Consider the following 17,038-nt stretch of genomic DNA (forward strand, 5'->3'; position numbering starts at 1 on the left):
CTGCACATGAGGTCTATAGGGATGAAGACAAAAAGAACCTTACTTACACTGGCGTTTAAAGGAACATTGTGACAGAAAAGAAAACCCCATCACTGAAGGGGTTACAAAAAAAAAAAAAAAAAAAAACAAAACTCTGCTCCTATGCAGACAAATAACTGACTTATCTTATGAAACGAGAGGCACAAACCACAAGCTGTGCAGAACTCACGAACCACATCTGAAGACACAGTGCCCTACAGAGCAGCAACGCAGCTAACTGTTAGCAGCAGGGTGCACGTGATCTTCACACACACTGCAATCCTGTGTTGTTGCTTTAAGGTCCTCTGCAGCAATTCCCATTTTAGAGTATAATAAAGGCAGATTCTACTTATTGTATGACCATAAGCCCCCTTAAATTTTATGGTGACTAACGAAATCTAGGGACCATGATTTAGAAATCATGGATGGGCAGATTGGTTTTAAGAAGGATATCTGTAAGAAATATTTCTGAAGATGGCAGTCCCTGGACTGCTAAATACTCTAGCTATATTGTAGAAATTGATCTCAGTTTCTCAGAGCGCGATGTCTCATCATATTTTCAGATAAAGGAGCCCTCACATGCTGTGCACTAGAAGCAAACAAATAACATGCCAACTCGCCTGACCTGTGCATATTCTACAAATTGCAAGCTGACAAATTCCACTTATCTGCGACTATCTTCAGATCCACTACCACTGAACTGCACAACAGTCACAGCACTGAAAATTATTTTCCATTCCCCACAATCCTTCATGAACTTCAAGAGTGGTTTCTCCATCAGCTCTGCCCATTTTTGTTTGGTAAACAGTGACATTTCCCCTGCTTTACAATTGAAGTTAAAAATAGTCTTTCATTTCATAACTTCCAGAACTTCAGCACGAATGTGTTTTATGCAGCAACAAAAGCACTAAGAACAAACCAAGGTTATGAATAGCTGTGAAGAACCACTAGAACAAAGTATATTAGTCATCAAAAGAACCACCTCTACCTCTTCAGGAGGGGGCTATGCTTTGAACAGATTACAAAATAATACAAACCAGAAACCAACACATCCTCTTCAAAAGCTCATTTCCAAGAAATAAATTTAAAACACTTTTTTTTTTATATATATATATACTTTATTGAATGAAGGGAAAATGAAACAAAACAGAACAAGCATTCAAAAAAAAAAAAAAAATCGGTGTTCCTCATGTCTCAGCTGAAAGAGAGTCGTTTACGATGAACAGCAAGGACGTCCTCCGAGTACAAAGGCCAAGAGAGACCACAGTGCCACAATACCAGACACTCTAAAGGACAAGAATGATAAAACATTGTTAAGGCTACTTATATTCAGGTCTGAATTTTGTTCTTATTAAAAACTGAGATTCTTTTTCTAACTGTGTCAGGCCAGAAATTCACTATTCATTAGCACTGCTGCCTCTCCTTCCAGAGGGATGCATTTCGAATTTGGAATTCTCCCCTGCTACTGAGCTTTCAACTCTGCTCCAGAAAAACCCACAGCCCTCCCACACCTGGGAGACTCTGCCTCTCTCTCCTTGAGCTTATTGGAGCTAGCACTGCAGCTCATCAAGGTAATCCTCTGTCTGTTATGATGGCACATGGTTTTGTGCTCTCCATGGTGAAATGTTCTTGGGTTAACTTAGATCTGGTTAATCAAGATCTCGTTTGAAGTCCTGCTGCCCAGGGATTAAAGATCACAAGTAGCAATCCAGCAGTCAGCATGGGAACCTCTTTCTCAACTCCCCGATCTCTAGAAGGACACAGAAAGAGCAGCACACTGCTTCTGTGACAGGGCCCCAGCACTATGAACAGGATGTCCTTCCCTCCCTCCTCCCCATTCATGTGATTTTCATAACTCACTGCAACAAGCAGTTCACACGTGGAGAGTGCCTCCAGTGGCGATAGACAGAGATCTGCAGATGAGGGTGGTGTTTATAATTGCGGAGAACAAGCCTGACACTGTAATGAAAGCAGATGTCATTAACCATGACTTGCAGGCTGCTTACAGCATCCCACAGATCAGGACAGAAATCTCTTTATCTAAGAGCTGTCATAACAGAGAGAGAGGAGGATGAAAACTTGGATCAAAGAGGATCAAGGGACAGAAAGGTAGGATTTTCCAGTCACTTACTGCTTAAATTTGTTGGAGAGTAAAATGAACTGGTTCTCTGATAGCCTTCTGACATCAAAGCGACAAAGAGCTTTTAACTCCTGGTAAATCTGCCTTTCATTCATCTGTGGCCAGCCTCGGACACGGACAACCAAGGGAGGGGGATGGTGGCTGGGTACATCTTCCCCAGAAAAATTCTGGAAAATATGCAATGTTGAGACATATCTGAGTTCAGGAATAGTACAGAACTATAGAACTACAACAGAATCAGGAAACGTGACAAAAATAGGACAGCATACTGCACAACTGTTGGTGCAAGGTTACTTTTCTTTTGTCCCAGTATTTTTCTAAACTGGAGTCATAAAGGCAAACTATTGCTACATAGAAAAACAGAGAAACAGCAAGCTCTTCTACAGAGCACAGTGTTAGGACAGTGTAAAGTGACTAATGCCATCCTGTAAGGTAACAATATTAATACAATGAGGCAGCAAAACTGCTTGGCAGGAAGGGACCTGGGGGTATTGGTTGACAGCCATCTGAACATGAGCCAGCAGTGTGCTCAGGTAGCCAAGAAAGCCAACAGCATCCTGGCTTGTATCTAGTGTGGCCAGCAGGGCTAGGGAACTGATTGTCCCCCTGTACTCGGCTCTGGTGAGGCCATACCTTGAGTACTGCGTTCAGTTTTGGGTCCCTCACTGCAAGAAGGACATCGAGGAGCACATCCAAAGAAGCACAACAAAGCTGATGTAGGATCCAGAGAACAAAGCTCACAAGGAGCAGCCGAGGGAGCTGGGCTTATTTAGCCTACAGAAAAGGAGGCTCAGGGAAACCTTATCACACTCTACAGCTACCTCAAAGTAGCTGTAGCAAGGTAGGGGGTTAGTCTCTTCTCCCAGGCAACAAGTGATAGAATGAGAGGAAATGGTCTCAAGTTGCACCAGGGAAGGTTTAGGTTTGATATTAGGAAAAATTTCTTCACTGAAAGCATTGTGAGGCACTGGGACAGGCTGCCCAGGGAAGCGGTTGAGTCAGCATCCCTGGAAGTATTTAAAAGACATGTAGATGTGGTGCTTAGGGACATGGTCTAGTGGCAGACTTGGCAATGCTAGGTTAATGGTTGGACTTGATGATCTTGGAAGTCTTTTCCAACCTAAATGGTTCTATGATTCTGTTTCATGAGGCAGAATTTCAACTCATTTGCCATTTTGAAAGGTCATTTGTGTCACTTGCATGGAGACAACTTCTCCCAAGGTGGGCCCAGGCACTGGTGGATTTTTGTCCTCTAATGAAGTCATCAGCTAGGCTATGGACCTACGTACCCCACAGAGTGGTTACAGACCTGCAATTCATACGCACAATGCTTGAGGCACCACCTCGGATGAAATTCACCTTGTTCAGGTACTCAGCTAACGCAGTGAGATACTGAGAGAAAGAAGGATCAGCCTCCGCTGTATCACTACATCTGAAAACAAAAAGGAACAATGTTTTGTCTCTCCAGCACTGCAGTGCCACACAAGGTCTCTGGAACACAGAGCCCCCAGATTAGTGAGGGAATAGGTATTCCAAGGCTTGGCTTCTGCAGAAGATACCAAAAAGCTGCAAGCAGGGGGAAGGGATTTGAACAGGAACTTAACTGGCTGAAGTCACTGAATCACACAGTTTTCAAAAATGGAAAGTAATGGAAAATGATTTGACCCTTACCCAAGTGAACTGAACTTGAGAGAGCTTGTTCGAGGATAAAGGATTCACTATGCCATTTCCCAACCTCTGAGCCATTTCATGGCCCCTGATTACATTTTTCAAAATGTCAGCTTTGACATAAATCTACTACTTTCAGATTTATAAAATAACAATCTAATTAGAACAATGACATTTTCAATAACACTTTCTGTTATCCAAAAGGAAGGTCAGACTGAAAAACACAAAGTCAGCCAGAGCAAACTCAGGACTGTTTTCTGTAAGACTCATCTGTGTAACAAGACTTTTGATAAACACGTAAACACCACTCACTTTGTCACTCTGCGTAGTAGCAAATGAGCTGACTTCAGAAGAACTAGAAGGAGAAACAACGATACTTTAGATCAAAGATATAAGAACATAACTAAATAAATGGAACTACAGAAAGTAAAAAACTCAAAGTGCAGGTAAGTTACTAAGAATAAGACTGTGTATAAATAAATATTACTTAGCATGGAGTAAACAGAGCAGGAAATGAATCGCCAAGCCCCAATAAAAAAAAGTTCAAGAAGCGTTTGAGAAGCATTTTACCTGAACCACAGAGAAATGCATCATAGCCTGCCTCATGAGGGGATTTCTTCTCAGCTGTAAGTGTCCAACAAAATTAAAAAGAAATAAAAGCCTCCATCACACTGTGGAAACTGCTTGGCTACAGAATCCTAATTTTTTTTTTCCCCCATCCCCCTCAGCAGTTTCTCTCCTTCCCTTAAAGCCTTTACACCCAATAGCAGGTCTACAATTCTACAAGGCATTTTAAAACACAGCCAACAAAAAGGCAGCAGTTATACCAACAGCTGAAGAGCTTAGTAAGATGCACATAAAAAATAAAATGAACATTCATGAAAACCTAAAAGGAATTGTGTTTTATGCTACTGATGGCATGGGAACTGCTTCGAAACACAGAAGGCCATGGGCTACAGGACACCAGGACAGGCAGGAAAGGTCTGCGAGCTACCTAGCTCAGCTGTTTTCTGGGACCTACCTGCCACTAGCTCCCTCTTCTAGGATCGCTGCTTCCCACCTCCCCTTGCCCAAGGGCTGCTGACTCTTCACTGCACCAAGTTGGGCTCAGTTCAGCCCATCTGAGTGCAAATGCCATTTATGCCAGCAGCGTGGTGTAAACCTTTGTGTCCTGCCCTGCCTTACCCCCAGCAGCTACCAGGGAGGAGAGGAACATGCAACTTTCTGCAAGCCCAGGCCTTGGGCCAGGACTGACACACATCAGAAGCCCTGTGTGAATTCAGCAGTCCTACCAACATTCACTCGCACTTTCCATGTGGACATCCACACAATAAAACAAACCCTTTTAGCTACCCAACTTTGAAGATGTGCTTAAAAACATACCGTATCGTGAACAGTCACTTGCGAGAGTAATCACTGGGCCCGTTGGATCTGTGGGGTTTAGGTTGTTGCTGAAGACAAATGGATGTGTGAGATTTTTGTCTCTAACATACCAAGGAAGGACAAGACAAGTTATATGCCAGGCTTTCCTGTTCTCTAGTGACCCGTGGCTTCATTTCAGAAAAAACTATTGAACAGTTTAAAAGGAACTTTGGTAGTATCCTATTAAAGGCTGAGATTCTTTGCTGAACACTAACAGTTTTCCTGAAAACTAACTCCTAAAAACTACCTCAGTCTCCTCCCACAGCCAAACTTTCTAAGCAGCAACCTGCTCTAATTGTAAATAAAAATGCGAACTAAACTAAAAAAAAAAAAAAAAAAAAAAAAAAAAAATGGACAACTTCAAGAACTTCAAGGAGAGAGGTGGTTTAGATGGCTCTGTTTGAGTGCTATTTGAATGGGGGACAGATTAAATAGATACCTATGGAGTGACTGAAATAAAAGAAAAAAGAAAAAAAAACACCAAAACTCTGAGAATCTGCAGTCTGAAAATGCTACAAAACAAGGAACAGTGCTGTTTTTATAAGCTCTAATTTGGCATCTACTTCTTGGGAGTAGGGGTGAGGGGAAGAGGAAATTTTGCTTTTTCTTACCAAGTGTTTGATACACACGCAAAAACAACATATCCAAAGAACAAGCGTAGAAAACCACATCATGGTTAAGCTCATGAAATAGGGTATCTACTGAGGCTCCACTTGATCACTGTGTTTAATTAGAGCTTTGAGCTGAGTGCTAATAGCCCTTTCCTGGGAGCTTGCATTTGAAATTAGGGTATTTTTTCACTGAGAATTTAAACTTATTCATTTCATAGCATGCCATAGCCTTACACGCAATTTTACATTTGTGTGTTGCTTATCTGCAAGCTAACCCTGAGACCAATAAAATGAAGGTGGAAAGCCCCTTTCAAAGCTCTAAAGCCCTGCTTGGTATTCAGGAACGTAGGGGTCACTACAACCACATAACTAACATGAAACATTTCAGTTACATGGTATAGACTAGAATACATTTTATGGACTCTAGGCCCATAAAGCTCTGATGTGAGCAGTGACTTTTAGAATACTTCACTCGACAATAATTTTATAAGAAAGATGAGAAAACATTTTGCTCTTAAATTTAGAAAGACAAGTAACCAGCTGGAAAATATCTGGGAGAAGGGAAATAATGAATATACAAAGTATCTTTCCCAAGAAAATTAAGTGATAGCAGAAGCTTCTATAGCCCACCACTGACCTGCACAGGACCTCATACACCTCCAAAAGAGTAGATACTCGAGGAAATCGATGATTCTGTAAAAGAAGAACGTGTTAGAAAACCGCATGAGCTCCTTTGCTGGTACTGCTGTTTCATTAAATGAGACCTCAGGTCAGAGTGTCTCATGGCAACACTTAGAACTAGTCACAGCTCTGTAACCACTCAGGAAAGTCTTTCACCCAGCAGAGAAAATACAAGCTCTAATGCCACACAGAAGCACCATCACATCTTACCCTCCAGATGGATTTTGTTACAGTCTTGGTGTCTATGAGGACAGGGAACAGGTTGTGAATATTCCTTTTAAACTCCTCATAGCTTTCTGAAAGCAAAATGCATGGATAAAAACGTTATGAAACTGAGGAAAAGCCAACTGTATTTCACCTGAGGAATGATGCCCTGTTCCAGCAGTTGGAGTGCAGAAGAGGTGACTAGCACCAAGCACTGCAGGGCTACCTGCTGGGGTGCTGAATGCCCACTGTGCTCAGCCTCCCGTCCCTGCTGCAAAGGCAGCTGCCTGGGGCACAGACAGGGACAGCCGACACGTACAGCATTACCTGGAAGGGGTTTGTAGAACTTGTCATGAAGATGACAGAGGTCCATGAACATGTTATGTCCCACCAGTGGCTGTTGGAAGAACATAACAGCCTGTTGGAGCAGCTTTCTGCATAAGGACTCAGATGTAACCCACCTCAGACCTGCTCAACAGCTGTAATTCTTTCCCCCCATGGACAGCATCCACATGCACTCACACAGAAGTCATTCAGGTTGCAAAGGCCACTGCAGGACTAGTGCTTTCGGGAAATCAGACTTGTGGACTGTCTGAAGAGGGTATTTTTGAATAGTATCCTATTTTGTATAGATCTAAGAAACTATGAGCTAGATTCTCAGTTCAGCTGAACAGTGCTAGCATCTTTCAACGATCACATTTATAGGCCTAACCAGAAGGGGAAGGACAGCTTTCAGGCCTAAACTCTTCTGAAGCTGAAATTCATTCAGTGACCTGCATACAGAACATGAGAATTGCCATATACAATCACATTGACAGCCTACATGGCCCAGTAAACAGGTCTGCCACATGCTGAAAAGCACAGTATCTTGCCCCAGAGGCAAGAATCTGCTCAGCTTTCTTAGACGGTGACTCATGCTGTGTAACGCAAGGATTTTCAGCGTTGCAGACTCCGCTTTTTCTCAAATAGTTTAAAAAACACATTGCAGAATGGCTTCTGACTCACTCTCCTCAGCCTCATTTGGTCTGCAGGATTAACAGAAGCGTAACACAGGGAAATCCAGCATTTGGATCAATAACGCTGAGCATGCTTTGGGAGAGGAACCTGGTCAGTAAGATCATGTTGTGTTTAACACACATTTTTTCTAACCACGACTGCAGTCTAAGAATTCATCTCAGTTTTTCTGACAGATAAACAGGATGATCACACTGAATGAACTGAGTCACTCAAACTACTTCTTTATCTTTTATCTCTACATCCAGTGTAGTAAATTAATTTTTCATCTCTCTCTCTTTTTTTTTTTTTTTTTTTTTTTTTTTTTTTTTTTAAAGAGTAGAGACAGGGGGTTTTCACCTTTTTAGCTTTAACAAGTATCTGGAAAAGGTTGGTGAAGCCCCGGGCAGACGTGAGAATCAGCTCCTTCCGGCAGTAGTCATAAGAAGAGTTTTCCAGAAGCCGGCGCTGTTGCGGACTCACTTTTTTCACCATTACCTGAAAAGAACAGATGTTGGATACCTCAGCCTCCCACACTAGCTGTATGTGCATTGCTTACTGGGGTTCAGTAATGCTGAGGACTCATGTTCAGCTTCCAGGCTATGAAGAACAGACACTCCTGGGACCTCAAAACGGCCTCACTTCTCTTCCCTACTGAGATCAGTGCTCCAGTAATAAAAAAAATAAGTCCTGTTCTAATGGTGTCTCATTAATGCTTCTCTTCTTAATGGGATAGTTCCTACCACAGATATTTTGGACCACAAATAAACATAATTCAGTTTAACTTTATGCCAATATTGTAAGCTTGTGGCACTGAAAAACAGAAGAAAAGAGCAATCACACAAACTGAATCCTCAAAGGCTGTGCTGCAGGTGAGTGGGATGAGTAAATCTGTCACTCTGCTGACATTTGTTATCAAGCCAAAAGAGTACTAATGTAAAAAAATATATATTTTTGTAATCTATATCTAAGCAACTGACTGTTAAGACCCATGCCATGTTTTGAGAGCTCCCCAGCCTTAAGTTTAATTCAGAAAATACTGCACCAAATATTAAAAAAAAAAAAAAAAAAAAAAAAAAAAAAATGAAAAAGGCATACCCCACTATAACAAGCCATATTAAGAGTGAAAGTAATCAAAGCAACTATATGGCAAAATGTCAGCAAATGAAAAAAAAAAAAAAAACACCACTTAAAAAAAAAAGCTAAAACTGCACATTCTTGGGAAGGTATTGAAAGAGTTATCTGTCAAAGTCTAAAGACAGGAAGAAAGTCCCTGCAGAACCCCTCCAAGGACAAGTACTTCCACAGCTCAATGTATTTTGTGGCTACAGGTGAAACAGAAACCAAAAGTTATTCAATTTTGTAATATGCCAAGGAAAGGGATCCAAAATCAGCACTGCCCAGTACATTCTTTTGTTTTGTTTTCTCCTCCTGGACCCCCTATCATGAAAAGTACAAGCAACATTTTGGTGCCTCTACGAGAACACCAGTTCTGTCTATCTAGATGGAAATCCCCTCTTCAAAAGGTCCAAGTTTCCAGCTCACCTCACCATCTTCAAGAGGCTGCGTCCAAACATCCTGGAGAGCTTGTCTCAGAACCAGCTGAACTTCAAGCATGTGAGAGCCTAAGGCAGAAAAGAAATAGTGACAATTTCAGAGGGGCAGAGAAGCCTATTTGGAAAACACTTTTTCTAGACAGAAGGACTGACCAGATTTTTCTCCTCCACTGTACAAAAAATAGGCCTGAATGTATGATTTTGGTACATTCCTATTCACGTCATGACAGCAAAAAAAAAAAAAAAGTCACAGTGAGAATTTCAGTCAAATAAGCCTTTGTGAGGACACAGAGGAAAGCAAAAGACCAACTGAAAACAAGAAGAGGGAGAAAGGTAACTATGAGCGCTCTGAGAAAGACTGGCTGTGTTTGTGAAAGGTGTCAGAGCAACACACTCAGAAGCCAAGCACAGATGAGAGGTGGCTGATAACAAATTAACCTGTTGTTTTATGAACAGCATGCTAAAGGACACTTTAATCAGTCTCATTGCTTAAATAAATTAAGTTTCATTATCATATCTACTACAGCAGGTGTAGTAAATATGAAACTGAGCACACTCTACCCTCTGTATTTCACACTCTTGGACTGGACTGAGGGGAACAAAAAAAAAAAAAAAAGTATCAGAGTCCTTCCTAACCTTTTCCTGTGTTTCACCCCCTGATCTGGAGGATTAAGGTTTGGTCTCCATGAACAAACCTACAAATTAGCCCCTGCTATGATTCCATGTACTTCTTCTCCCCCAAAATAGCACAGAGACTTCTCAGCTTGCAAACAAGCCCAAAGTTCTCCTGATTCAGATCACCTACAAATTCTCCACTTACTATTCTGAAGAAGCACAAAATAGAACCCAGTTACTACAAAACAAGCTCTCCTCATCCCAGCACCTCCACCACAGGAAGACCCAACGCCACAATAGCGCAGAAAAGCAGAGCTCAGAGACGAATTCCTGACAAGAATGGAGGCAGAGGCAGAGGGCTGTAAAGGCAGGATGGGCACGTGTGCTTTCATTCTTAAGAGACTTGTTTAAGAGAACAGGCAGCAAAGGACACCAGCAGCCACAGATGTTCAGCAGTGATGAAGCCACTCAGAGCCTGTCAGCACCCAAGGGAAGCGCCCTGTTCCATACCGCTCAGATCCTTCAGAGTCATGGTCTCCCCTTCCTCTGCTGCTACTATCCACCTGGTCACTTCATCAATAGCCTTCTTCATCACATCCCTGCCCACAGCACTAAAGCAGGATCAGGGAAAAAGAGGGAGAGAAATTATATTTTTGTTTGTTCATTTTATAGCTGAGACTCATGCCTTGCTGTAGGAATGCAGAAGTATTTCCCAAATATCCAGCCAACTCTCCAGGTTGTACCCTGTGATATTTTGCATCTAAACATCAGGAAGCGTGTTTCTGTACTGTGTGGGTGACTCCCCTTGGAGATCCTCCAAAGCCACCTGGACGTGGGCCTGGGCAAGCAGCTCTGGGTGGCCCTGCTTGAGGAGGGGGTTGGACCAGGTAGCCTCCAGAAGCCCCTGCCAACCTCAGTGAGCCTATGGTTCTGTGATCTCAGTCCGCCTCTGGGCAGACCACAGCATGCAGGAAGAACTGGCAGCAAGGCATCCAGATCAACATTTTACTGATTTACAAAACGTGATCTGGGTGAAGGAGAGCTGTCAACAGCATTAGTACAGGAGCCACCCCTCTGAGTAACGCTCACCTGCAGACTCTCCAGCTGCCCTCTGAGAGATGCTGGCTCAGGCTCTCCTCCTGTACCTCGTTCATGTACGGGATTCCACCTTTCAGGAACTGAAGGGAGAAAAACGGTTAGTTAATCTCCCCTGGACTTTCTTGCACCAAATTAAAGAATAGCAGGTTAGTCAGTTCCAAAACTGACATGTATTTAGGAAGTGCTGGTGATTCTCATTCTCAAAATATCTTCTCCAAAAACATTAACTGTAGGTAATCCAAGATGTATTTGTTCATAAAGGAAGATACTTTTTTTTTTTTTTTTTTTTTGCTCTGCTTTTACCTTTCCTTTACTGAGATTCTTCAAACATCAAGATACCAACATATGATGCGACCTATCCAAAATTGCTAAACAGTGCTCTTATTTAACAGCCTCAGTTTATGGGAAGCATGGCAATGCATAAGGTACAGGTACACTGAGACTCCTCCACCTTCATGGAAAGTTAAAAACTCCCACTGGGCTCTGTTTAGTGACTTCTAAGCTCAAAAGAGTTGTGTTTTCATCTTTGGGGATAGGGGAATTTGTCTTAGGCTGACAAATATGTGGATATTGCCTCTCAGGCCCTTCAGAAAACCAGTGCTCACTCTCCCTCCTAATGAACCACACAATAGATTCATACATCAGGAAGAAGCTGCCTACCCCAAGAACGTATCATTTAGAGATATTAATCATAGTTTCTCCTAGAATTGCACAGACCTCCTCTGCTCTAGATTCCTGGCATAGAGACTACATACCTTATTAAAGTCAAAGCCGTAATGAGACAGGAATTGAATGCTAGATGCAGAGAGGGTGAATTCAACATCCGTAACTCCCAACGTTGACGGAAAGAGAAAAAAGTTGTATAAATGCACCACATACCTAAAATGAAAAGAAAAAATCTCTAGAAGATGATTACAAGAAATGACACAGCCCTTCCCAAGAGATTTCTGCATAAAAGCTCAACCACGCTGCCTTCGTTTTAACAGAAAAGCCCAAGTCTACGTGGAAAGGATGCTTTTTACTTACTTGTTTGAATTTTCTTTTGTGAATATTGCCAGCCCTGCAAGAAAGAGAGACCTGAACTGAAATAGTGATGTTGGGCTGATGTCTACAATACCATGAAAATGAAATCAGTGATGTGAGAGATCCCTGAAGGAGTGTGTTTCTCATTTACTAACACCACACTGCAACCTTTACACAAACTGCCAGGCCACTCCTTAGCTCCCTGACAGCCCTAAAAGCTCTTCAGTGCTCAGTTAAGCAAGAAGACAGGTCTGGTTAAGCAGTAAATAGACTGAGCAAGGGGTGAGAAGAGGGGAGTCAGTGACAAAAGTCTCCAACTACGCACACGTAGACCAGTGGGTCCAGCTTCACTACAAAAGCATGTATAAGGAGCTGGGTATTTAGGTCCTCATTTTCCTATTAATCCTTAAAAAACACATTAAGATCTTACGTAGATTAAGTGTTTGAAGAATATTTAAAACACTTCCCGAGTTTCACTCCTAACCTTTAACTGGTTCTTAAGAAAATTTTCAGTAGCCCTCCACCAGTGCTCCCTTCTCTTGTTGACTTTTTTTTCCCTCCATTTTAGGAACATCAGAAATACCACCCTTTGTTTTTCTCTCTCACAGTCCCCTTACACATACATCGTATCAGCTGTCAACGACAGCCTTGAATTGGAGCTGCTATCACTTAGTTCTTGCTTGCACCCTTGTTTTTTATAGCTCTGTATTTGTACCTGGGATATTTAAATATGAATAGCTTTAGATCAGTAAGAAGCATATGGCCCACCTGACTTTAAATTATTTACAGTATTAAAAAGCTGCTAGTAGAAACATCAGAAAAGAACCAAACCAACCAACCTACCATTGCCAACAAATGACTCTGTGAACAGAATCCACAGGTAGGGCTTCAAGGGCTCAGCAGCCAGCAAGGGGGCCCTGGTGGGACTGCTCCCTGCGGAGCACTTACCGAGCTGGGTGACTGTGAAGTGCTGCACGCTCTGCCTGACCTTCAGGTACCGCTCGGCGGGGGAATCAAACAGGCTACCAAAACAAAATCCAAAGCACGGGGTGAGGGAAGGGGAAGGAAAGTGAGAACTGTGGCAATGCACAGGTTGGCTTTCACAGAGCCTGAACAGCAATTCTTCCTCGCGATTCAAGTCCAGCAGCTTTACCTGGGCTGGTTATTTTGTAGGACAGTCGAGTGTAAGCCAGTGAACTCCATATCAAGGCCTGTTAGAAAGAATACCAAAACAAAGCAAAATAAACAAAATACAAGGCGTGCATTCCGCCAGCACCTGGCCAAGGATCTCTGAAGGACCTCTCTTCACCACAACCTCTTTGTTAAACCCAACAGCAGGTCCAGAAGAAAAAAAGGGATGAACTGTTGCAAGAGCAAACCCTCTCACTCCCTGAAGAAGGGCAGCACCCTCACTGCCTGCATGTAACACAGTGAGTGTGAGCAGCATCCTGCTTTCTCCCCTTCCCTCGGGGGTCATTCCAAAGCAAAGGCTGCTTTAATGCCTCCCTCTGCATGTCCCCACTTGCCTTCCAACAGCCTCCAAGGCTCTCATTCCGAAAAGCGCAAAAACACCCCCACATGCCCATGGGGCTCGCTCTCAGCCAGCACCAGCAGCTTGCTGCCCCGAGCAGCCTACAGCTGCGACAGGGGGGCCCCGGCGCTCACCCAGGAAGGCGGCGTTGCGGACCCGGTCCCGCAGGGCGGGCAGGAGCCGCCCGAAGCCCGCAGCCCCCACGTCCATCGCCCCCGGGACCCCAAGACCCCGGGACACGGCCCCGCTCCGCCCCGTCCCCCCAGCGCCTGCGCGCCTGCCCCGGGGCTGAACGGGAAGAGGGAAACGGGCTGCGATATAGGGGCGGGTCGCGACACCCGACACAGCTGGGGGACGGGGAGGGGCGAGGGGCAGCGGGCATCTTGCACCTACAGCGTGCACCTCCGCACCGAGACCTGGGAAGGGTTGCAAGAAGGCTGCAAAGATGAGTTAGGGGAATGCAAACTTATGTGTTGTTTTTTGTTTTTGTGTGTTTACTGAGTTTAGCATGTAACTTTGTGACCACAGTAAATGCTCACCTGATGGCCATCTGCTAAATTACACTGCCAGCATACAAGGGTCAAATACCTAACAAATACCTTCCCAGTGTTCAGGTTGAAACAACACAAATGAAATAATGAAAATTTGTTGAAAAATTATTGATTTACAAAATAAAATCTGGTATTTGAGTGACCAGCAGTAAGGCTGAACCATGAGAACAGTTTAGCCTAGCCTTAGAAGAAAGGCATTGATAGTTTTGGAATCAAGAATACGACACAAATCCATTTAAAAATGTTTTATTAGTAGATACTGCGGTCCAGCTTCTTCCATTTCTGGACCTTCACTGTGCCTGTACACACCAAAAGAAGTGATTTTTTTTCCTTGGAAAGTTTTCCAGATGATCTCCATCTTACAGATAAATTCTTCGTGGCTCTTGCAGAACAACACCGCCCTCTTTCATAGCTTTTTCAAACTCTTGAATCTTGTTGAAAAGAGAGAGAGATGTGAATAAATACAGAGAAAAGCAGTCAGGATCAAATACCTGTGGTGGGTCAGAGGCTAACAGCCTCACTGAAGCACAATGCCATGAATTGGAGCTCGTCAGGGTTACCATTTTGAATGTTACAAGAAGGGACAGTCAAGCCACAAAAGAAAATTAATAGTGAGAAGAGTAAATCAATGCTTAAAAAGGTAAAAAAGTCAAAACAAGTATAAGGAGATGGGTACTTGCCGAGTCACAATGACGTTCCCAGGGAATAACAGCTTTAAAGTTCACAAAGTTGATTCCTGCTTCCAAGCAGCGCTGTGCCATTACACGGCCGAGGTTCTTGCACGCCGTTACCCCCTTGGGGCTGTACAGGTGTCTCTTTATAGCCCACTCTCGAGTAGAGGCAGACACTACAACATCTCCGTTACAGCGCTCAACGAAGGCCTCTACGTAATGCTGCGTCCGCTCCAGCCGTAATCTGGGTGAAGGAAAGAAGCGACATGGGAGATGACGTCCTTTCCAGGTCTACAAAGAGAACACACTGAAATTCTTAAGTTACTTGCTTTGTGAAATAAAATTGGATGCAATAGAATTGTTATTATATTAACAATTTCTTAATATCGCTTTTTTATCTTTTTTTTTTTTTTTACTTCATTAAGATATAAAACAGGAATCATGTTACCAATTGAACCGAGGGAAATTCCAAGAGTGACTCCTGAGCAATTACGTGCACAGCCTGACACTCCTTCACACCACCAGCACTCACACCGAAACCAAGCACTGTGTGCCCGTACAGGGTAGCATTGGTGCTTGTGCAGGCAAACTGCTCCAGTCAAAAAATAACGTTAGGTTTGTCATATAGTCTCTTAAAGTCTAACGTTCTGATTTTGAATCCCCAGCTGGAAGCGTAGTTATTTTCAACTGATTCAATAACCCAAAAAGTGCATGAAGTTCAACAAGGCCAAGTGCCGGGTCCTGCACCTGGGGCGCAATAACCCCAAGCAGAGCTACAGGCTGGGAGAGGAATGGTTGGAGAGCTGCCAGGCAGAGAAGGACCTGGGAGTGATGGTGGATAGTCGGCTGAATATGAGCCAGCAGTGTGCTCAGGTGGCCAAGAAGGCCAACGGCATCCTGGCTTGTATTAGGAACAGTGTGACCAGCAGGGCTAGGGAGGTGATCGTCCCCCTGTACTCAGCTCTGGTGAGGCCGCACCTCGAGTACTGTGTTCAGTTTTGGGCCCCTCGCTACAAGAAGGACATCGAGGTGCTTGAGCGGGTGCAGAGAAGGGCGACGAAGCTGGTGAGGGGCCTGGAGAACAAGTCCTACGAGGAGCGGCTGAGGGAGCTGGGCTTGTTCAGCCTGGAGAAGAGGAGGCTCAGGGGCGACCTTATCGCTCTCTATAGGTACCTCAAGGGAGGCTGTAGCGAGGTGGGGGTTGGCCTGTTCTCCCACGTGCCTGGTGACAGGACGAGGGGGAATGGGCTTAAGTTGAGCCAGGGGAGTTTTAGGTTAAATGTTAGGAAGAACTTCTTCACTGAAAGGGTTGTGAGGCATTGGTACAGGCTGCCCAGGGAAGTGGTGGAGTCACCATCCCTGGAAGTCTTCAAAAGACGTTTAGATGTAGAGCTTAGGGATATGGTTTAGTGGGGACTGCTAGCGTTAGGTCGGAGATTGGACTCGATGATCTTGAGGTCTCTTCCAACCTAGAAATTCTGTGATTCTGTGATTTCATTGGGATTTCACACGGTGCTTTTTTTAATTGTTATTTCTTTTGGAGTCTTTGCTCCTGCTAGCGATCTCCGGCCTCACCTGTGCCAGAACTCCCGCCTGGGCCACGTCGTCTTCCAGCCCCTCTCCTTCCTAGCGAGGGCCAGCTGCTCCAGGTTCCGAGGGTTCCTGTTGGTGAAGTCCGGGGCAACAACATCATTGTCGCTCGTGTCCGCCGCGGGCTCTGCTTTGACACTCGCTGTAGTCGCTGCAGAACGAAAACCTTGAGGAACATTAAAAAAAAAAAAAAAAAAAGTAGGTATAGCACAAATAGTAGAACAAATATGATACAAAATGATCAGTGCTCAGCCTCATTCTCTGACATGCGAAGTGGATTGTAAACTACAAGTTAAAGGCACGTGACTTTTCAGCCGTGTTTTAAGACCCACACATAACACAAACCCGAGCACACGCACAAAGGGCGCAGAAGGGCCGAGCTTACCCGCCCCGCGTGCCGGGAGCCTGCCAGCCGCCAGCAGCAGGCAACAGCGGCCGCTCAGCGCCATGGGGCCGCGCTCCGCTCCTTTCCTTTCCCTTCTCCCCCGCTCAGGGGCGCCTGGGTACCGCCATCTTGGGTGCGGCCGGCACCTGCCCCGGAAGCCCACCGGGAGCACTTCCGCCCGCGCTTGGTGACGTCACGCGGGGCTGCACCTCCCCCCCCGGCGGCCGTAACCCTGCCCCGGAGGGGAGGGGCTGCGAGCAGCCAGCGCGCATGCGCGAGCG

General features: G+C 44.4%; 2 protein-coding genes across 3 annotated transcripts; both read right to left on the reverse strand.

Annotated features, from left to right (window-relative positions):
- Positions 1-1,210: 1,210 nt before the first annotated feature.
- PNLDC1 (PARN like, ribonuclease domain containing 1) lies at positions 1,211-13,770 on the reverse strand. Of its 2 annotated transcripts, XM_032184943.1 has the most exons (19): positions 13,695-13,770; positions 13,183-13,240; positions 12,978-13,051; positions 12,033-12,066; positions 11,762-11,885; positions 10,998-11,086; positions 10,419-10,519; positions 9,283-9,362; positions 8,098-8,235; positions 7,072-7,141; positions 6,751-6,836; positions 6,497-6,552; positions 5,210-5,277; positions 4,397-4,450; positions 4,139-4,181; positions 3,485-3,590; positions 2,150-2,325; positions 1,879-1,977; positions 1,211-1,304 (listed from the first exon to the last, which is right to left on the reverse strand). In XM_032184943.1, the coding sequence occupies exons 1-19, from the start codon at positions 13,768-13,770 to the stop codon at positions 1,232-1,234; spliced, it is 1,605 nt and encodes a 534-aa protein (XP_032040834.1). In that variant the 3' UTR covers positions 1,211-1,231. The 2 variants fall into 2 exon arrangements, with proteins under 2 accessions (XP_032040834.1, XP_032040835.1); XM_032184944.1 differs by lacking the exons at positions 1,211-1,304; positions 1,879-1,977 and having other exon boundaries at positions 2,174-2,325; positions 3,468-3,590.
- Positions 13,771-14,341: 571 nt separating this feature from the next.
- MRPL18 (mitochondrial ribosomal protein L18) lies at positions 14,342-16,923 on the reverse strand. The gene is made up of 4 exons (XM_032184801.1): positions 16,758-16,923; positions 16,358-16,538; positions 14,792-15,026; positions 14,342-14,542 (listed from the first exon to the last, which is right to left on the reverse strand). The coding sequence occupies exons 1-4, from the start codon at positions 16,819-16,821 to the stop codon at positions 14,471-14,473; spliced, it is 552 nt and encodes a 183-aa protein (XP_032040692.1). The 5' UTR covers positions 16,822-16,923; the 3' UTR covers positions 14,342-14,470.
- Between the last annotated feature and the right edge of the window lie 115 nt (positions 16,924-17,038).

The sequence above is a fragment of the Aythya fuligula genome, chromosome 3 (assembly GCF_009819795.1).
Source record: "Aythya fuligula isolate bAytFul2 chromosome 3, bAytFul2.pri, whole genome shotgun sequence".
Lineage (NCBI taxonomy): Eukaryota > Metazoa > Chordata > Aves > Anseriformes > Anatidae > Aythya > Aythya fuligula.

Coding starts and splice junctions, on each gene's coding strand:
- MRPL18 (XM_032184801.1), bottom strand. CDS start 16,821: ATGGCGCTGAGCGGCCGCTGTTGCCTGCTGCTGGCGGCTGGCAGGCTC. Junction 15,027..16,357: donor AGGCGGGAGTTCTGGCACAG/GTGAGGCCGGAG, acceptor TCCTTCACCCAG/ATTACGGCTGGAGCGGACGC. Junction 14,543..14,791: donor GGGAACGTCATTGTGACTCG/GCAAGTACCCAT, acceptor CTTTTCAACAAG/ATTCAAGAGTTTGAAAAAGC.
- PNLDC1 (XM_032184943.1), bottom strand. CDS start 13,770: ATGGACGTGGGGGCTGCGGGCTTCGGGCGGCTCCTGCCCGCCCTGCGG. Junction 7,142..8,097: donor TACTTGTTAAAGCTAAAAAG/GTGAAAACCCCC, acceptor TTCTTCCAACAG/CCACTGGTGGGACATAACAT. Junction 1,978..2,149: donor CTCTCCAACAAATTTAAGCA/GTAAGTGACTGG, acceptor CTTTCATTACAG/TGTCAGGCTTGTTCTCCGCA.